The following is a 22,550-nucleotide window of genomic DNA, read 5'->3' on the forward strand; positions in this document are numbered from 1 at the left end:
CGTCCAAGACAGAACTTTTTTAAACTGTTTTTAACTAGTTTAAATAACAAAAATGACATCAAAAATATCATGAACGTTAAAAATAGTGTTTTTTCTTAATATGTGTGTGTATGTATTATCTTACAAGTGCAATGTATGATACATAAAGACATTTTAAGTTTGAAAAATCAGATGTTTTGCGCGAAGTGACAGTAGTACCCACCTCAACGCTTCGCTTATGAGGCGTGCAAAAAACTGCATTAAAATCCGTTGTGTAGTTTTACAGACTTAGGCCGCCTGTCCATCTGCAAGAAAACTTCCGCAAGAAATGTCCGACAGTCTGTCTGACAGCAACTTGCAAGTCTACTTGCAGGTGGAAACACGGAATTAGACTTGCAAGCTGTTGTCAGACAGACTGTCGGACATTTCTTACGGAAGTTTTCTTGCAGATGGACAGGCGGCCTAAGTCTTTAAAACTACACAACGGATTTTAACATTGGACAGGCGGCCTTAAGGCTGCAGTCTAGCAAAATTGCGTTTTCAACAAGTTATTTGACAATTTTTTCCCGGCTAATGAAATGATAAACTGATTTTTTTTTTCTTGTTTATCAATTAGTGTTATATACGCAATGCGCGTGAATTTTTTCACATTTGTAAAGTTACTTTATGTTACCTTAATCAGGCCTTCAAGATAAGTCTCTTTCCCCCAAAGACATTTCGAGCTAAGTTTGTGCACTCACTACGTTGCAACCGATTACAATTTACACAATTTGATCAGCGCATTATTATTCTTATATAGTCGTTATTAAAAACTGCTGAATACAATTGCCGAAAAACTTATGATTTTCCTAATTAGAACGTTATAAATTCATGAAATTTCCCATTTTTTGCCTTACAAAATCTATTGATAAATACTGCAAAAAGTTATTGTTTCCATTAATTTATTCGAGTTGGTTGAAGACCAATGAGTATTAATCCTTAAAAAATTTTTTTTTTTGAATTTTGATAATTCTTTAAATATTAAAAAAATATTTAAAATAAGTAGGAAAAATCCTAGCGAATTTCTTTAGTCGCGCTCCTTGGGCCGGAGCGTTCTGACGTGTGCTCTACGCTCGATTTTCCTTCATACCGAAGTGAAAGTTGCTCTACTTCATTAAATTTAATATTTTTGTTAATTGATTATTTTTATCTTAGTTTTGTGCAAATATTCGTATTTTTAAACATTTGATTTCGATATGGAAAATAAACGAAAAAAATATGCGTGTAACTATGTACTTACTAGAAAAAAAATTATCTTCGAACATAAAGTTAATGAAACCAAATACATTACAAAGGTGATTGGCAACAATTTCTTTATTTTACGGGGTTTCAGTAAAGGGATGTATGTTTCTTTTAAACTAAAGTAAGCTCATAAATTTTCTTATAATATATATATTTTTTTTGAAGTTCCAAAAATGTTTATTTTTCGTTTGAGAAATACGAAATATATTAAATTATATTGAGAACTTGAACTTGGGACATACGGGGAAAATGATTTGTTTACTCCAAAATTCCAAATATGTCGAGGTGTTTTTTTTTCTTCTAGTCATTTTAAACGTAGCGGCATGTTGTTTGATTATTAATTTTGTAACTTAAATACAGGATGTTGGTTTTATATTTTGATCTTACAGACGCGCTGACAAATTTAGTCCACCATTTCTAGTTTAGTCCACCAACTCTAAGTACCAATATTAAAACGAATGGATTATCATCACATCATCAAAACTCAGATGTAATGGAAGATCGCAATAACATAGAAAATTCAATGGGTGTTGAGAACTAAACAAACACAAGTAACAAGTAAAATGAGCAACTATGGAGTTTCTTGCCGATTCTTCTCCGTAGATACTGCTTTCCGAATCGGTGGTAAATGTTAAAAATATGTACCTAATGACGTTTCAAAAGTGCTTCTAGAAGAAGTCTAATTGAATAAATAAATATTTGAGTTTGAGTTTTGAGTTTAACAGAGACGCGAAGAATAAAAAAAGAGGACGTATTGTTAGGGTACATCACCAATCTGCAAAAAACAAAACTGATGATTCCCAATTGCTGATTAAAAATGAAAAACAAATAATCGACAACAGTGGTGAAAATTTGCTGATCACAATGAAACATCCTTCAGTGGTAGCAGATTTACTCATTTAAAATGTATCGGTGAACAGCGTAAAGGAGAGGAGGATAGGAAAACATTATGAATGTGGATGGTGGATTGTATACAGGGTGTAATCGATAAGTATGTGCAGGCGATTATGACGTTATTATTGCAGGTATCAAAAAACTTAAAACTGATATCGAAATTACTTTACCTAATGAGCAAAATGACAATAATAACTTTTTAAAATTAAGCAGAAGTCTGCTTATTTGCTGTTTGGACTGGAGTGAATCATTCGTTAAAAATAGAATATATGTATAAGTTTAGGCAAAAAAATAAAATAAAATGATGGACCATTATCAAGATTTTACATAAATTGCCTACTGTCAGAATTGATTGATTCGAGACTTCAGCATTCGATGCCCATCAAGGACCTATCCTATGTCATTCAAGCGATTGAAAAAAAAAGAGAAAAATCCAGTGCAACCGATAAAGCATCAGAATGCTAGCAAAATATTTATTAGGTTTATCCATATAAATCTATATATTATACATAATATAATAAATCTGTAGAAGGGTCAATTCTGTACTTTGAAAATATGTATTTAAAAAATAAATAGCAGTGTTACTGGATCGATATTCGATACCAAACACAAATATGTGATTAAAAAAATTTTTGTCTGTCTGTCTGTCTGTATGTGAAGGCATCACGTGAAAACTAATGGTTCGATTTCAATGAAACTTGGTATAATTATTATTATACCTTATTATCCTGGGCATAAAATGGAATACTTTTTATCCTGGAAAAATACGAAGAAAAAAAATAAATCTTAATTTTTCAGTTTTAGCCATAGACGTTGTTCTGTAGAACCGCGAACACACGTTGCGTTACCCGCAGTGGATTCAGCGATGTAACCTGTAGCGCCAAAAGTCGGATTTGGCTTGAACCGTTTGCGGCACACGCGGGCCGCACGACACCACGCCTCCTCGACTCCTATATAAGGACGGCGTTCCGCGCGATGCATATATGTAATTTATGAATTTTGATGCGAGCGGACGTGTCCAGTGTGGCGAGCGAGAGTGATCGTCTAATATTAATTTAGTGAGAAACATCTTCCCAGTTCAAAATGGAGAAATAAACCATCCACGCGAAGACCGACATACGCTCGGACGGAGTCGCGGGCGGAAGCTAGTCAGAAATAAATATCTTTTGTTTTCATTTGCGTATTTTTCTATTTTATAATTTTTTAACACAAACATTACATTTTTTTTTATTATATACAAAATTTGTTTATCCGTTTTATTAGTTAAACTGAACAACTTTCACTAAGAAACTTAGGTCGAAAAAAATGTATAGAGTTATGCATTTGAAGATATCAATAGAACGTATTCGCAAATTTTGTGTACTGATAAAAAAAATCACCTCGTGTAATTTTCACGAAAATTGTTTCAAATTGTCATTTCTGGTACTTAATACGAATATTAAATTATGCATACGAATGATTTAATTTTTAAAAATTAAGTGGAGCAACTTTCCCTTAGTACATTTGTATTATTTACATATAGGATGACAGGATGCATTTGTTTGCACTACTAGACCAAGCCCTTAAGCATACATAGGGATATAGGGACAGAGAAAGCGAATTTATTTTATACTATTTAGTGATGTAATGATGTCTGTTCTGTGAGTGAAGTGATGTCCAACAAGTTTGTGACCCGAATTAAGCCCGAATTTCAGTTCTTTTTTCTGTACAGATTAATCAGAAACTCCAAATTTTATAGTGGATATTATGTCTATAATATAGTGGCGACTCTGTGTGGGATTAATTTGTGTAGAAGTTGTGTGTAGAAGGGTGGAAAGGCCCTAAAGCGCCTTATTCACGGTCCATCTGGCTGTACGTCCCGCTAAGGTCATACACGATGCACGACGCAAAACGACAGTGAATAGTATTGACGTACGTCAATAATAATTATTATTGACGTACGTCAATAATAATTATTATTATGTTGCTGGATGTGCACGACCAATTTTTCGTTCAGCGAGCATCCCCGCCGCCACGAACGTTGTGCAGATGGACAGTGAATAGCGCGGACGTACGTCAGAGCGGTCTTGCATCGTGTGTGCTCGATCGTGAATAGGCTTGCTGTACAGCAGTGAGCAATTTAGCATTATGAGCTTGTCTTTCACGCAAATAGCATGTGTCAACAAATGGATCGTGAAACGATTACGAGGTTTATTGAAAAAAATATAAGTTGCACAAATGTTTATGGAATGTTTCCAGCGTCGATTATATATGCAAAAACAAAAAAGAATCAATGCATTACAAAATCTAGTACCCATTACATATATTTGGATGAAAAAATTATGATATACGTTTATGATAAATTTTTTTCATCCAAAACCTCTTCCTTTTTCTTTTATTCTCTTCTGCTGCTGACAATATCAGAAGAACTCGCATTTTTTGGCGTTTTGATAAAGCAGGTGGCATTTTCACACACGTCCTCTCGTTAACTTCATTCGATTTAAATGCCATGCTTGATGCGCGCACGATCGTCAGCAGGATACATCCAGCACAGCAGCCTTGAGCTGACGTACAGCGGGGATGGTCCGTGAATAAGGCGCTTAATAACTTCATTTTCCAACCCACTCTCTAACCACCATAAGTTGCCCTATAAAATATTTAACGAAGCTGTCTGTGGATGATCTATGGTTGGTCTGTGGCCGAGGTCTGTGGTTTTTTAATTGTCATCTTTTGAGTGTGAGAGAGTGTGAGTATCATCCATGATTGTGTGCATACAGACAATTCGTCCAATTACATTTTTTAGTAGTTGTGTGCGTTCCTAAGTGTTCGCTTGTCGCGTTGCGGTGCGTGTGCTTTCCACAATTGACTTTCTTTGCCTCGTAAGTTTGTGATTTTACCATATTATTGTGTGATTCATACAACCAATGCCACTTAATGGATGTGTACCAAAAATGTAGCTCTTACTTTTTTACATTACGCTGAATATCACTCAAGATCATTCGATCGGATCGTGTCGATGCGTCACCTTTGTGAGCCATTTTACAAGTTCCTATTATTCTAGAATTATAAGATGCATTTCGTATGTTATTGAACCTCAAAATCGATATTTGAATGCCGTGCTAAGATTATGTGAATAAAATTGTATCACCAGACAAAAGCGTACCATTCTAACCTTAAGAAACAGGTACCTACCTAGGTTTGAAATATTTTCTTTAGTGACGCTACCTGGTGAACCTGTCAAATTTATTTCTGTGAATTTTTATTAAATGTATGCAGAGCCTCATAGCGTTAAGTGTCTAATATTAGGAGATTTATTTTCAAATCTTTATAACCACTTATAATATTGCTTTGTTCACCTGTTTAAGCAACATGTAGCAAAGATATAACACAAAAAAGTTGAGAGATATAAGTTATTTATGACAAATGTATGGTATTTTTCTTATGCTCAATAATGTTAGTAAAACTTTCAATGTAAATATTTTGTAGGTGTTGGTCGGTTGGTTGGTTCACACACACAACACTTTTATACACACAATAAAGTTAAATACTTATTTAATGTCACACATACTAACAAACTATTTGTTTGCAATATCTTGTAGTGTAAATTGCACCCACCTAAGACCAAGCAGGTTCCGTCAAAAAAAAAATTCAACATTTGCTTCAAAGTAAACAAATAAAAGTATGTATATGTTTCCATTATCAGTATTTAGTATTTAACTTAAATTATTTAACCATTTTCCAATTTCTAATAATTTTTCACATGACTTACGAATATTTGTGTGTGTGTGGATTAGATACTGCAATGATTATTGGATATAATAGTTATTTAACATATTAAAAAAAGCTTTATTTTAATTCTTGTAGACAGATTGATTATAACATACCTAACCTATTTGTTTTTATATAAATTGTTGTCATTGTTAAAAAGTAGGAAATATAAATGTTAACAAAATGTTAAGGTCACTAATATTTGCAGTGTTGTTTATAAAAATAGATAGTACAGTATTTCCATTTTTATCTCACTTCAGGGCTTAGCATTGGGAATATGTTATTTTATAATATATCTATGGAATACAACAGTCTTATAGAATATTTTGTGGCTTCATAAAGATTAAAGAGTATCCTGAAATAGGATTAAAATAAATGAACAGCAAAGTAAGGAAGACGCGTGTGAGCGGCGACCGCAGCAGAGCCGCGGTGCAGTCGGAGGGCGCCGTGGGACAAATCTGGGTCAATGGTAGCGGAGCGGGTCTCGCATCTGGGTCGCCCCGCGCCGCGCCCTCGCCGCCGCCGCGCGCCCTCGCTCCCGTGCGACCGACCCTTCGCTATTTGTGCTCTCGCTGCTCGTGCCGTTATTGCGAATCGCCCACCCTACAACTACGACATTATCGAGCAGACTGACTAACCCTCGAAACACGTTCTGTTATTGATTACATTAATCGCTATATGTATATCCAATGTACTTTTAGCGAGAAATGATTGGTGAGTTTTAGTGCGACGCTCGCCGACGGGCGACAATACGCAGATCTTGACCTTGGCTAGGTTAGGTACGTGCGGCTAATGACCTCGTGCTGCTGCGAAATATTTGAATGTTTGAAAAAGTAAAAATAGAATTTTCACATGTTCGTTAAATTTAATCTGGTCGGCTCTGCAGTCGTTCGGATACAATCGTTTGAAGTAGATACGTTCACGATTGCCATTGAATTAAAAACAAAGGCGCCAAAAGAGTACATAAATTCTGACCGATGCTAGGTATTTCTTTCATCAATGTCTCATACGTTTTTAACTCCATTTCTAGTGATTAAATATGTTATTTAATGAATAATAAAGAGGAATAGAGAGATTTGTAAGCACACACGTTGGCATGCGATTACCGTAACCGCGTGCGTTAGGGCGCGGCGGGGTTGGGGCGCGCGGCGGGCGGCGGGGCGCGGGCTCGAGAGCGCGGGGCGCGGCGGCGCGGTCGACGGCCGCTCCGGGCAGCTGGGGGATGCGCGCCCGGTCACTGACTCGCGCTCACCTCATGACTCCGCCGGCCGGTCCGGCTGCAATCCGAGTCCAGCGAGCTTCTCCCGGCACGGTTACTGTTAAACCGCTGAATCACGTTTATATGCCATCTGCTCGATCATTAACAACCTCGCCCTTTCAAAACAATGATGCTTTTTCGCTAAATACCTGATTAATGATAATCAAACTTAGTACTCATATATTACTTATGCAACTTAAACAAATGTCTTGTCTTATCCTTTTAATATATTATGATATAAATATTATATATTTATAATTTATATCATAATATATTTTCGATCGTATACCTTATAATTTATAAATATATTACTTATATTTATTAACTAGAATATGGATAGAAGTAGATTAATACTAGATACGCTACACGTTTGCGGTTTCGCGACTGATCGCTAATGTGTCGCCATTTCGCCAACTTGTCGCAAGTCAGCGACCTTATGTAAGCAGTAAGGCCGTCCGCTACGTATAAAAAACAACCCTTTTTTACGTTATGCTCCCGTCCTCAATACTTGCATCTGTGAATGTAACATTTTTATCACTCCCCGTAGTGTAATAACGCAAATACATACTATATTAAAATAACGCAATTTTATTTTCAAAGGTCAATGTTCTCGTATCGTTGACATCGCGTCGGTGCGATGTCTGTTCTAAGTTCTAACCTTATCTTTTTATTTTTTTTTTAATTCATTGCGTAATTCGCCATAAAATTCAAATTGGACGACAGACTCGTCTGACATTGCACCTTTGTGATACAAGGTGACGGCGCGGCCGCGGCGGAGCAAAATCCCTTCGCGTAAATGGCGCGGGCGGTTCTGTTCTTATGTGATCAGTGATGTTTATTAATTAGAATTGTACGTAACATCTTATAATCTATGATAACATCGGTGGTTTAATAATACAACGATGCATATTACATATGATATTCTAGATTAAAAAGAAATCTTCTTATACTATATTAAAACTAGCGGTCCGCCCCGGCTTCGCCCGTGGTACATATGAAAAATAGATGTTGGCCGATTCTCAGACTTACCCGATATGCACAGAAAATTTCATGAGAATCGGTCCACCCGTTTCGGAGGAGTATGCAGACTAACATTGTGACACGATAATTTTATATATAAGATAAGAGATAAGTCGGGTTTTCCTTACTGACGCTATAACTCCAGAACGCACGAACCGATTTCCACGGTTTTGCATTCGTTGGAAAGGTCTCGGGCTCCGTGAGGTTTATAGCAAAGAAAAGGTGTCTCTGGTGGCGAAACGGAGTTCGCGGGGTTTGCTAGTATTTTATACATTAAGTTTTTACGAAAATGGAGCACAGCAGTTACGCGTAGTTTTTTTTATTTATTTTTATTGTGTGATAGGGAAGCGCTTGACCACGATCTCGCCTGATGGTAAGCTGAGATGTGGCCTATGATGGAGCGCGCTTCCCTAGAAGGTACCCGTTCACTCTTCGCTTGAAGTGTCGAGTGAAGTGCAGGCGGGTCGGAGTAACGGTCGGTCGGGGATGTTGCAGGCAGGCAGGCAGGCGTCGAGCGCTGCGCGGAGGCGTGGGGCGGAGCGGGCGAGGCGTAGGGCTGCGGCGGCAAGACCGGCCGCAAGACGGAGAGCGCGCGGCAGCCGGGGCCCGTGCTGCGCGCCGCGGGGCGGACCGCGGTCCCCCCGAGGCGGCGCTGGGTCCCGCCATCCTCGCTGCGGCACCACGATGTGCCCGACGGCGACGCCAAGCACGACATCATCTTCCGGAAGGTTCGCTTTATCATTCTTATCGGCTTGATCGAAAAAAAAAGCGACTCGCAATTAACCGATTTTTGTAACATCAATTTGGTTCCCAATCTGCTGCCCCACGAAAGATTTCCACGTGACAATACTATGAAAGTAGCTAAATAAAAAAACCGTTGTGTAGCTTTAAAGATCTAAATATACATTGAGACAGGCGCGGGAAGCGACTTTGCTTTATACTATGAATGCATGTATGTAGTTATTTAGCGAATGTCAACAATGTCCATTCATGTTTTAAAATTGTGCATTCGCAGGTGCGCGGCATACTTAACAAACTAACTCCGGAAAAATTCCAAAAACTCAGCGATGATTTGCTCGGGTTGGAACTGGACTCGGACAAGGTGCTGAAGGGCGTGATCCTTCTGATCTTCGAGAAGGCACTGGACGAGCCCAAGTACTCGTCAATGTACGCGCAGCTGTGCAAGCGGCTGAGCGAGGAGGCGCCCAACTTCGAGCCGCCCGGCCAGCCCTGCACCTTCAAGCTGCTGCTGCTCAACAAGTGCCGCACCGAGTTCGAGAACAGGGCGCAGGTGGGTCGCCGTCGCGATTAACAAATCAATATTACAACAAAAACAATTAAAGGCAATCTAAAAGGAGAGTGCACATGAGATGGTAGTAGGTACACGAATGCGGAAAAAAATAATCAATAAATTCAATGCAATATGTCTTTACTCTTTATTATTTGACCACCACTGTCAATAGGGATACACATAATATCTATTATATGGTACTAATAATATTATGTTAACTTTCAGGCCTTCGCGGCATTCGATGATAAAACTTTAACGGCCGAAGAGGAAGAGAAGCGGCATCTCGCCAAGTGCAAGATGCTCGGCAACATAAAATTCATCGGGGAGCTCGGCAAGCTGGAGATCCTCGCCGAGTCCATCCTCCACCGCTGCATCCAGAACCTGCTCGCGCGGCGCGCGGCCGCCGAGCACCACGAGGACCTGGAGTGCCTCGCGCAGCTCGTGCGCACGTGCGGCCGCGTGCTCGACTCGGAGCGCGGCCGCGGCCTCATGGACCAGTACTTCGCGCGCATCGAGACGCTCTCCGCGTCGCGCGAGCTGGCGCCGCGCATCCGCTTCATGCTGCGCGACGTGGTGGAGCTGCGGCGCAGCGGCTGGCTGCCGCGCACGGCCGTGTCGGCCGAGGGGCCCGTGCCCATCCACCAGCTGCGCGCGGACGGGTCCCCGCCGCGGCGCGAGCGCGAGCGCGGCCACGAGCGCGAGCGCGACTCGCTGTTCCGCGGCGGGCTGCGCGCGCGCCCGCTGGACGACGTGCTGGCGGGCCTGTCGCTGCAGCCCGCCGCGCCGCTCGTGCCCTCGGCCGACAAGCTGTTCGGCAACGGCTTCCCGCGCGACGCCTTCCGCCAGCGCTCGGCGCCCGCCTACTTCCCGCGCTCGCACTACAAGCAGGGCGCCAACGGCAAGGAGCGCGGCAGCAAGGCGCGCGTGCCCGTGGCGCCGGGCGGCCTGGAGAACGTGCAGATGCGCCCGGCGGCCAACTCGCTCATGTTCACGGCCTCCAACCGCCTCAACAAGCCGCAGCCCCAGCCCATGCCGCTCGCCCCGCAGGCGCAGAGTGAGTGCCCTCGCCCCCCTCGCCCCCTCCCCGGCCTCCGTTTGCGTTACGATAAAACCTTGACGATGCATGTTTACATTCGGCAGGCGTCCTCCCGGCGTCGTTCGCGAACGCGGCGCCGCTGCTCAAGGAGCCGGCCATCACCATCAAGCCGGCGCCCGACAAACGAGACAAGCCCAAGAAGGATAAGGTATGCTTTTAAATAAAGAAATTCAGAATGTGTACATAAAATTAAATACGCGCACAGTAAATAAAAGCAACAAACGACGCTTAAAACAACCTTGATGGACATAATATCGAGGTGGAGCGTCGACAAAATATGTGATACGATAAATAGGGGACACAGTATACAACGATACAATCCAATGTTGTTGTATGTAAAAATTAAAAATATAATATGAAGCAGTATTCTCCCTGTTGGCACATGAGTAAATAGAATGGAGGCAAAGCTTCTTAATATTCTGAAGAAATTCTTATCTTATTTGCTTACCTGTTGTAATCCTTTTGATGATTGAATGTGCAATAGACAGTCACTATTTATAATAAAATACAGTCGACTCTCATTAATTCGAAACTCGAGGGACTCAAAATATTACGAATTATCAAGAGTTTGAAATATCAAATGGTTCGAAATTTGTGAGAGAAAATAAATAAAACTTCGAATAAGTGTTAATCAATTATTCAAATTCAAATTCATTTATTATTTATTTATTAAATGCTATTCTACAGTTACCGAATGATAACTAAACATACCAATTCGTGAGAAGTGTAAAGTCAAACTAATCATACCAAAAACAATGGCTCATTGAACAAGTTTGAACTTGTCGCAAAATGTACCTACCTGACTACCTGCTTACAATCTTTCCGCCTCTTTCTCTCTGCAACTTTGAATTGTCGAGTGTTGGACACCGATGAGTTCGAATTAACGCGTCGTTTTGTTATATAGCAACATTGAGCTATTATTACTACGTATAGAGAAGACACCACGAACAAAATCTGCGACAAGCGCGGCGGCGCGGGGCGGCTAGTGAGTCATAGATTAAGCGATGTCATCGACTCAACGCCATAGAAGCGACACTTAGTAAATAGTCTGCCTTATCAATTAAAAAAAATCAATGTAAAAAAAAAATTATCTTATAAAGAAATTATTAATAGACTTATCAATTAAAAACAATATAAAAAAATAATTAATCTTATAAAGAAATTATTAATAAACTTTATATCAATTAAAACCAATCAATGTAACAAAAAAAATGATACAAGCATAGGTAATTGATTTTCATGATTTAACCTTTTTTTAAATAATATTATCCACATTACATTCTTAGAAATGTGTAAAATTATTATTTTTCCACTACATTCTAATATATATTGTGATTACTATCTAACCATCTTTCATACCCAATGCCATTTCTTAAATTTTTAGTCTATGACAAATGACGCAAAATGGCGCCCGCCAAAAATTTTCCTCAAACCAAGTTTTAAAAATGATTATCTAGTTAATTACCGATGAAAAGTTATTTCTTTGCACCTTGCCGCATTACTTGAATTATTAGTGCAATATCGTAACAGCGTATTTCCAGACTATACAAGGCCAGCACGCAACGGTGTGAAACTAATCACGTATAGATTGGAAATAGATTTTTCACAAAATTCTTCCAATCTATACAATAGCAGTACGCAAATACCCGCGTATACTTTGTAGTGAAGTAAGTAAGAATAGCGCTCCAAAACATACAGCGCCAGTACGCATGCGGATTAATCGTGTATGTTTCGGAGTAAGCTCGTCGTCTTTCCATTGCTCGCGTATATAATACATATTATTGTATTGCTGTTTTTAAATCTATGATTACAATGCATACACGATCAGTACGCAAAACTTCTTAGAACGAGTTTCTTGCCGGTTCTTCTCCGTAGATACTGCTTTCCGAATCGGTGGTAAATGTTAAAAATATGTAATGACGTTTCAAAAGTGCTTCTATAAGAAGTCTAATTGAATAAATAAATGTTTGAGTTTGAAACTCGTGTATATATTGTAATCACAGACTTAAAAAACAGCATTACAATATATACACGAGCAGTTTCCTATGGTTGCGTTCTGGCTATGTGTAAGGATCGGATCTTGACCAATGTAAGATGGGGTAAAAGATAAGATTGGGATAAAGAGATATATTTATTACTAGCGGTCCGCCCCGGCTTCGCCCGTGGTACATATTTCGCAATAAAAAGTAGCCTATGTTCTTTCTCAGGGTCTAAAGATTATCTGTGCCAAATTTCATCAAAATCGGTCCAGTAGTTTATGCGTGAAAACCATACATACATACATACACACATACATACAAACCTTTCTTCTTTATAATATTAGTATAGATTAACTTTAATGGGATGAGATTGGGATGGGGTTTTATGACGCACCGCACGGTGCGGAATCCGATGGCGAACTGAACTGTGTGTTAAAACTTAAAATAATAATTAATACAATATAATAAAATACGCAACATCGACAATGTATTCCGGGAACATGTATTGTCTGTACGATTAGGTAATCGTACACTATGTATAGATTGGAAAGACGCATCGTAACACACTCGATGAGATTCATGGTTTTTTGCTTTAAAACAAACAAGACATGAACGCGAATGTATGGATTTAGTTCGAATTATAAAGAGATTTTGTAGGAACCTCGTGATAACTTTGAATTATAGAGGGTCGAATTATCGTAGGTTTGAATTAACGAGAGTCGACTGTACCACGTTTTTTATGAAGCTTTGTCTCTTTACTAATCATTTTAATCTAAGATCCCAGAACCGTAAGACGCATCCTTATTTTATTTATTTTATAACTTTCGGTTTACATTAGTCTCTTGTGTACTTTTCTATACCTGAATGTTTGTGGAGCTTGCCCGGTGTCACCTGTCCAGGTACCCGTCGAAAAAGGTAACTAAAAATCAGAGTTACTTAACTTACATATTTGTCACTGATTTATATACATGTTTTGTAGAATATTACTCTGATCTCATAGAAAAACAAACAGATCCTTTCCCTGGGCTAAAACTGTAATGAGACGCTTTAAAAAATTGAACTTCAATGGATTTTTCGAACGAATAATAAAAGAAAACGAACACCGGTCAGGGCCCGAACAAGGAGGAAGCGTGCCGGCTGGCCGTCGAGGCGGTCGGCGAGCTGGCGGCGCGCGGCGGCGAGGGCGGGGAGGGCGGCGAGGGCGGCGAGGAGGGCGAGGGGGAGGACAGCGCGGCGCTGCGGCGGCTGCGCGAGCTCAACCTGCCCGACAAGCTGCTGCGGCGCGTCATCGCCGCCGTGCTGGAGCACGCGCTGGCGGGCGAGGGCCGCGCGGCGGCCGCGTGCGCCGTGGTGCGCGGCGTGAAGCGCGCGCCCGTGGGCGACGCGCTGCGGGCGCTGCTGGGCGCCGCGCCCGCGCCGCGCCTGGCGCCGCTGCTGGCGCACGCGGTGGCGGCGCGCCTGCTGCCGCTGGCCGACGTGGGCGCGTGGTGCGAGGGCGGCCACCACCACCCGCTGCTGCTCGAGGTGCTGCAGGCGCTGCGCGACGTGGTCGGCCCCGAGCGCCTGCACCAGCTCTACAACGAGAGCAAGGTGAGGGGATCCGATAACGTTCCGACGTGCGTCCGAAGGCTACTTAGCTGAATGCGTGTGTATTTTTCGTTTGACTGCGATGCGACGACTGCGGTGCAGCCGTTTCGGAGAAGTTTGATAATACCGCGACCTTAGAGTATATATTACAGTAGTATAGAGCGCGTGTATTGAGCACATCGTAGGCAGATCGGCTATAGATACTATATAGATGTGTGTGTGACCAATAGGGATGGGTAGATATCAATTGCGTGTTGAGCTATCGATAAGTTATGTAAATAATTAATATGTATGTATCTTAAGTAAATTTCATGTTCAATATGTTATTAAAGGAGAAATGTATGAATAAAGTATAAATATGTAATTTTAAATTTGTTTACCAACTGAATAATGTGTGTTTATTCCATTTGAATATTTCTTGTATTAATTATTATAAGTACATACTTTAAAAAAAAATGTTAAATTGGAATATCTGAAAAACGTGTGGACTTCTTAAATATTAAAGTTAATAAAATAATAGTATTTAAAAAATGTTAAATAAAAATAAAAAAATAATTAATAATTTAATATGAAATAATAAACAATATAAATAATTTTTTTACTCAATTTTATCAATTCTATACAGGTACCAAAATCTTCAAAAATCAATTTAGCGGTTAAATTATAATATCGTAACATTACAATATACTTTACATTTACACTATAATACATTCGCATTCATAATATTAGAAAGTGTATGATGCAAAACACACCACAAAATTATTTTTAATACATTTTTAAAAGAGTTTAAATTTTAAAGTTAGATAAATAATATGTTAAAATATAGTTCTTCTAGTAAATTATCGAGTACAGCGTTGGTCAAGTCACATCACTACGATCACGTGACGGCAGTGAGGCGCGCGAAGGGTATGCGAGCGAGCCTGCGCGTGTCCGCCTCCCACTTCCCCTTCACTCCCGCGATGCTAGATTTATTTTCATAAAAATAAGTATAATTAACAATCGACTTACTGATGAAATGTGATACTGGATTTCAATTTTGTGTATTTTCTAGTATCGTTTTTGCAAGATAGAACTGCACATTTCACCATGTTTATTCGTAAATATGAAAAAAAAAATGTATGCGTGTACTAGAGTACACACGTAAGAAGTGAAACTTCTTTATGACCTTAAAAATGTCACGAGTATGGCGTAACGCAAAAATGTCACGCGTACGGCGTAACGCAAAAATGTCACGCGTACGGCGTAACGCAAAAATGTTACACTAAATTTTTGTCCAACCCCGATAAAGAAGTTTCACTTCAAAAATCCAGAGCAACGCACTTCGACAGCACTCAACCACGACTACGAGCGCTCGCGGCGGGAACGTCGTGTTGTTCCCACCTGTGCCTACTGTTCCCACTTGGTTGTTCGCACTCTATAGATAGTATATATATACTCTAAGACCGCGACAAATGACACTTGCATTTTTTAGGGTTCCGTACCCAAAGGGTAAAATGGGACCCTATTATTAAGCCTTCGCTGTGTGTCTGTCTCCAGGCTGTAATCTCATAAATCGTGAGTTATTTATTTTTTGGCCCGCTAACTGGACGTTCCAACATTTAACCCATTGAGCCCCGAACGACAGGTTCGGTCCACGACACAATAGATTTTCTATTGTGTCTGTGATTCCGGGGCCTGAGTTATTAGAAATAGTGAAAATACATTCATAATCTTTGTGACTTTTAGTTGGACGCCTTCTAGGAGCGAACACAACATGCAAACAATTATAAACCTACACTTGTAAAAATAACTAAAACTAATAATTAAACAATTTTACATATTTGTTAGAAAAAATTTTTTGATTGTACTGACCGATGCATTAAACAAGCCAAGCTCATGGCAGACAGTAATGAGAATTTTGACCGTATTTAGTGCGACATAGAATTAAGTTACGTAAGGTCTTATGATTATGAATACGGATACCAATTCTTTTTTTGGGATAGCTAGAAAGCTGAAATTTTCACAAATGATGTATTTCCGTTGCCGCTATAACAACAAATACTAAAAATTAAATAATATGGGTGGTCTCCATACCTAGTATATAGTATACAAACGTGATTTTCTATTATAATTTATAGATGATAATAATACGGGACCGTTCGTGCGTCGTGCGCGAGTCCAACTCGCACGTATTATTATTGCTTGTAACAAAAAACTTTAAATTGATATCAAAAGTACTTAACCTAATGAGTAAAACGGCAATAATACTTTTTTTTTAAATACAGGGTGTCCCACTGTTGGTATACTAAGCTCAAAGGAGGTTATAGTTTTGCATACGCTGAGTACGTAAAAAATAATTAAAAAATTCCAGATGCATTTTTTTTTCAAATAGATGAATTCTTAAAACTTTATGTGTACACCCATAACAAGCGAGCCGCCCAACTTTGCCACCAGCACGTGAGCTATCGTTTAAGATTATGTTTTCATAGATAAAATGCTCATATTAGAGAAGCGGTATATGCCGGCTGCGCGAAGCTAGAGAAGAAAACGTGGATTTCAGGAAAAATTTAGCAAAAAATTTTGGACGTAATTTTTTTTTATAGTATTTTTTACGTGATCAGTGTATGCAAAACTACAAGTTCCTTCGCGCTTAGTATACCAATAGTGGGACACCCTGTATAACGAGATATATCTAAAATTATTTAAACACACCCATACCTTAATTATGAGATATGAATATCCCATGTACATTTAATATGAAAGATTTCAGTGTTTTTTTTTTCTTATTTTTTGATATCATTACTTTACAAATTAAGGGCTGATTTTTCAATCCTTGGTTAAAAGTTATTCATCGAATAATGTATAAAGCTACCATTTTAAAAACGTATTCTAATTGACCGTATTTGACAGTTTACGTGACATTTTAATATTATTGTGTAATACTTTATTGGACGGATAAGTTTTATCCAAGCATTGAAAAATCGGCCCTTAAAGGAAAGTTCATTTTGAAACTATAAATAGAGCTACTCATTGTATTGCACAAAGAGGACGTCACTAAGAAAATCTGCTTTGAATACAAAGTGTATGTGTATTTTGCACAACACTTAGCCATCAATGAAAAAAGTAATTACTTTCGGAACATTTCGATGGGTAAAAAATAGAGAACTTCAGGTGCACTAACTGTCAAAACGGGCCTTTATTTTGTGATGAGTACCTATAGTAACAATGATTTTTTCACTCGTCAGATCGACCTGTGCGCGTACGTGTCGGAGCGCGGCGGGGCGGAGGGCGCGGCTGCGAGCGCGGACGGCGCCGCGGCGCTGGAGGCGCGCGGGCTGGACGCGCTGGTGCCGCAGCTGCGCGTGCAGGCGCAGCTGGCGCGGCAGCTGGCGCTCGAGCCCACGCCCGCCGCGCTGTACCGCTGGATCAAGACGCACGTGGAGGCGGGCGTGCGCCAGACGGCCTCGTTCGTGTCCACGCTCGTGGCGCTCGTGGCCGAGCAGGTGACGCGCGGCGCGGGCTCGGCGGGCGGCGACAGGGCGGCGGTGGAGCGCGAGAAGGCGCTGCTGGAGAGCTACGCGCCGCTGCTGACGGCGCTGCTGGACCGCCGGCCCGAGCTGCAGCTGGCGGCCGTGTACGCCGTGCAGGTGCACGCGCACGCGCACCGCTACCCCAAGGGCATGCTGCTGCGCTGGTTCATGTACCTGTACAACATGGAGGTCTGCGAGGAGGACGCCTTCCTGCGCTGGCGCGAGGACGTCACCGACGCGTACCCGGGCAAGGGCGAGGCGCTCTTCCAGGTACGACTCCAATATAATATTATGTAAACGATCCTAACATACACAATGCTGGACGTTTAATTAGAAACACCTAACACAATGAATTAGTCATCAAATTTATTTAACATTTGTGTAACAACATAATTAGAGATAGTTTTTCATGGTCGAGCTTTTCTAGGCACCTGATCAGAGGTACCATGCTTTTTGAAATAGACTAGCATTGAATAGCATAGAATAATATTTATTTATTGAATAATAAATTTGATGACTAATTAATCGTGTTAGGTGTTTCTAACATAGAAATCTAAATAACAAGACACTAGAAGTCGTAAGCGTGCGTGACCTTGTCGCCACTCAGGTGATTTTCACATCACCAGTGCATTCGTCACTGTTCAGTTGCTCTGGAGACGTATGAGTGTATACATGGTGTGTTTCAGCAATTCCCATTGCGGAAATTCTTCCACAAGTTGTAATTATACTTATAAAGGAATAATATTTCATCGGAAAATATTTTTTTTTTAGAAATAATGCCGTTTTTCCTTAAAATTATAGTATATTTACAAGTATTACGAGTGTCACCATAGTAATCGAAATAACAATGAATGACACAGTCGACCATTCTTATTATCACGTTTGTTCGTATTGGAGCAAAAAGTCTCATATACTTAGAGCGTATACGCACTATGCGGCTACCGCAGACCGCACAGTGCGCATAGAAATGAATATTCCATACATAATTGTGCTTGCGGTCAGCCGGACGGCTACCCGCATAGTGCGTATACGCTCTTATGGCGCAGTTTCATTAGTCGATAGGGCCCGCATGCGGGGTGCGAGAGATTTCTGGAACGCGTGCCACAGGGCCAGCATTCGGGGAACCGTTTTCATTAGTCGATAGGGCCCGCATGCGGGGTGTAGGGAGAACCTCCATTTTCCAAGCTGTATATTGACCGATGAATTTCATTGGTCGATATCACGGTCGGTATTAAGCATGCGGGGAACTTGTTTTCATTGGTTGTTATCTCGCCGGCGGGGACTCCCCGTATGCTGTATACCGAACGAGTTAACGACTAATGAAACTGCGCCATTAGGGATGTTATTCTAAAATAAACCGTAAATTCGTGCGTTAGGATACATATTCAAAAGCTTAATTTAATAGTTAAGTTAGTTTTCACTAAAATCAAGCTGTCCAATAAAAGGCATAGTTTACTTGTGTGTACTGTTTAGCTTTCGGTTTGAATGTGTTGATTTTGGCGACAGCGGTTTTCATACGAATTATGACATTATAGCACTTCTATGTGTCTTGTTATTTAGATTTCTATGGTTTCTAATTAAACGTCCATCACTGTATATGGACAATCTTGAAAATACTGACCTTATATCATCCATCAGAAAATTTTAAAGGCGAATTCAAATAAGGAGGCTCTTACGATTTTACACTCCTTTACTTGTAGTGTTTGAATAATGTACATTATCGTCACTAAATCATACACGTAATGCATAATATTCTGGCGTGAATGTCGGCAATGCAGTAAATGTTATGCTACTCTGGTGCGCAGGTGAACGCGTGGCTGACGTGGCTGCAGCAGCAGGAGTCGGAGGACGAGGAGGCGGAGGACTGAGCCGCATCACCGCACCGCTTTTCTTTGCGCTCATCTCATATAAATATAATTAAGCCAAATAGTTTAATACCAACCTCGTTAGCCTGCGACGCCGACGCTTCGGCGCTCCAGCGTTAAATAGGTCAATTTTTAGGTTATACTATGTAACAAAAGTTAGTATCTCGAGATAATTTTTTGTAGGCCTTTTACTCGATTTTGATACTTTTACAAATGTATACAATGTATAGTGTTCGTTTGAACGTATGGTTGCACTCCGGTCTGCCCTCTCCCGCAATGAGCGTATTTTAGTTGAAATTGTAAAGAATATTATCTAAGATGAAGGACTTAAATCAATTTTTAATTATAAATATCATCATCGTTTATTTTCAATACTAAATGAATGTAGTGAGTAAACTGTAAGAATGCTTAAATTTCATTGTATTATCAGATTATAGAATTTTGTAATAGTTAATTAATGGTAACTATGTGACCGATTGTTCCCTTGGAAACTGTTGTATGTTGATGGAGTGAATTGTAACAAAGTTGTGAAGTGATGCCAGGTTAAGTAACAATGGTCTATATATGTATTCAGGATGAGAATTAAACTTCAGTGTAATTTATTACATTGTGTTGGATCTTATTTATTTCTTGTTATGCTCCACAAAATCAAATACCTATACATTTACATTGTCTAGTCTAATACACATCGCTCTCCATTGTAATCGCCACGTCTTTCTGTAACTAATAACAGCTTGAATTGAAGTGGGTACTTCCTTAGAATCCACCATATTCTATTATAAGGGGCGCTGAAAAAATAGAAATAAATGTTATATACAATTTCATAATACATTTTAATACATATTTTCAAATTGGAAGCCACACTTATTCTCAAGCATCAACAAAATGAGAGCAGAAATCAAAATCTTAGAGCGGCCGTACACGGGCGGCTCGAGCAGTTAACGGCTGAGCGACGTACACGGACTGCTTGAGCGGTGGGTTGTTGACTGCTCGAGCTGTCGCTACAAACCGCGCAGTTGACGGCTTGAAGCGGTCGCGAAGGCTCGAGTAGTCCGTGTACGGCACTGAATGAATGTCCATAGTTCACGCCGCGGTCACAAATTCAAGCCGTCGGTCTCAACTGCTTGAAGTGGTCCATGTACGGGCCTCATGCTGAAGATCATAGCATAAAAATACTAAGCTAAACTTTATGGAGCTAAAAATATAGGGGTTTTTTCTATTATACGAAAACCTTGCAGTGGTGGCATCTTTACTACTAGAAGTTCAGTAATTTATCAATGAAGAAGGAAGAATGATCACCGTTCTTAAAAAATGGGAAAAATGACAAAAACATACACTGAGGAATAAAAGCATTGATAGAGTACTTCACACTAAATTGGAAATGCGAGATATGAATAGGTTAAATTCAGAACACATGTAAAACTAGCAAAACCATGCTCAAGTAATGCTTGGATTTTTATATCTTCATATATTTCATTATAATATATTGAAATGAGAATGTTTTTAAGTATACTAAGATATGTGCCCTGAATTATGGAATTTTCAAGAAAAATCAGGGAAGACAGGTACTAAGAAATTTAGGGTAAAACCAGTCTTGGAGAAACTGATTAGAACAACAAAGCTTTCTAGCTAATATAATAAACAAATTAGAAAATACATATATTACAGGATATCTGGTTGAATCTGCTATTTCATTGAATGACGATAGCGAGCTAACCTAACCCACTGCCTTACCCATACCAACGACTATGCTATATTATGTTCAACGTTACATTAGACAACTTGAAGAGTTATCCATTGGTCAATTAATTAGATGTTGTCTTACAATCAAATAATAGATTCAACCATATGACTGCGACAGTTACAATACAATGTACCTATCATGTTAAAAGTTAGGAAATGCATGCTTTATAAAACACTTTTTTATCATTACTATCTTTAGTTCCATTTGGATCAATATGTGTAGCAACTACACGTCTAGCACTTCGATGAGCATCTTACCTACTCGGATAGCGGCGCAAATAACGCAAAAGGTCACGACGCTATTGATTGTGTTCGCTCTTGCTTGTCGTTTCTCCTCCATTGGGTCTACTCGCTCTCCAAAAGGTAGTCGAAACATCGTCAAGGTTGAAATTATCACACCTCCACGCCTCAGTCCTCACAATTTTACTGCACAGTGCAAGCTGCAGGCTGCTTTTAGCTTTTAGTGGAAAATGGAAATTGGAAATGTGAATTTTGAAACGTCAATTGTCAAAATTAGAATTTTTTTTCGAATGGCAATGAGCAAAGACTTTGCCAGTGTCAAATTGGCTTGTAAATTGCTCCGAGGTGATTCCTACTTGTGTTCCTACTATAGTAAAGCAGTAGAGCCATCCTAGTAACGACGACATAGAATAACATGATATTTCGTTTTGTTAGAACTGCACATTTGCTTAACTTTTTTCAATTACGATTACATATTTATAATATTAATGGCCGATACAAGTAATTTTAAGATTTGATTGTACTGATAAACCATTCTAAACATAATAAACTATTTCTGATTTAAAGAACTGACGTCGCTACAATTCAAGTCAATAAAACTTTTTTTCTTTTTAAATACCAGAGACGAGAGATAAGGCTAAGTACGATGAAAATTGTAGTTCTATATGAATATTATAACTTAATTATAACTCGCAAATACATAATTATTGTCATTGTAAATTTATGATAAAATAGGTAACTTAGGGATATTATAGGGAAAATCAAATATGTACATTTTAGTGATTTTACTTTACCCTATTTTTTGCATACCGTACGGCCGTGTGTAAGCGAGAGGGAATGATAAGCGCCGCCATTTAGGAACTTTCTTTAATGAAACGCGTTAGGTATAGCCAAGAAGCTTATATCTCATACACTGGAGATTGCACTATGACCATTAACTTGTCACAAGAAAATATAACCTTGAATGACGTCAGTGTTGTTTTTTGTCTCTTTCTGTGGGTGTCCACACTGGTTTGTATATTCAGGATTTTTCGAAATAAAAAAAACTAAAAATCATGGTC

At 39.7% G+C, this 22,550-nt stretch overlaps 1 protein-coding gene and 1 long non-coding RNA gene across 2 annotated transcripts; one reads left to right on the plus strand and one right to left on the minus strand.

Moving 5' to 3' along the window:
- Positions 1-8,733: 8,733 nt before the first annotated feature.
- Positions 8,734-20,111, plus strand: NAT1 (N-acetyltransferase 1). Its single transcript, XM_089703921.1, has 7 exons — positions 8,734-8,907; positions 9,195-9,470; positions 9,696-10,524; positions 10,611-10,714; positions 13,656-14,135; positions 17,357-17,911; positions 19,447-20,111. Exons 2-7 carry the CDS (start codon positions 9,345-9,347, stop codon positions 19,507-19,509), a joined length of 2,157 nt encoding a protein of 718 aa, XP_089560047.1. The 5' UTR covers positions 8,734-8,907; positions 9,195-9,344; the 3' UTR covers positions 19,510-20,111.
- On the minus strand, positions 20,102-21,943 carry LOC149481982 (uncharacterized). Its single transcript, XR_016316691.1, has 2 exons — positions 21,508-21,943; positions 20,102-20,294 (listed from the first exon to the last, which is right to left on the minus strand). It is a non-coding gene; the product is annotated as an uncharacterized LOC149481982 (long non-coding RNA).
- Positions 21,944-22,550: the final 607 nt, after the last annotated feature.

Source organism: Colias philodice, chromosome 15 (genome assembly GCF_061535455.1).
Source record: "Colias philodice isolate Cphi_HAF_F1 chromosome 15, ilColPhil1 Martin Lab GWU primary, whole genome shotgun sequence".
Taxonomy (NCBI): Eukaryota; Metazoa; Arthropoda; class Insecta; order Lepidoptera; family Pieridae; genus Colias; species Colias philodice.

Excerpts from the sequence above, each read along its gene's own strand:
- NAT1 (XM_089703921.1), top strand. The coding sequence starts at position 9,345 with ATGTACGCGCAGCTGTGCAAGCGGCTGAGCGAGGAGGCGCCCAACTTC. Across the intron at positions 10,525-10,610 it reads GCTCGCCCCGCAGGCGCAGA|GCGTCCTCCCGGCGTCGTTC; the intron begins GTGAGTGCCCTC and ends TACATTCGGCAG. Across the intron at positions 10,715-13,655 it reads ACAAGCCCAAGAAGGATAAG|GGCCCGAACAAGGAGGAAGC; the intron begins GTATGCTTTTAA and ends AACACCGGTCAG.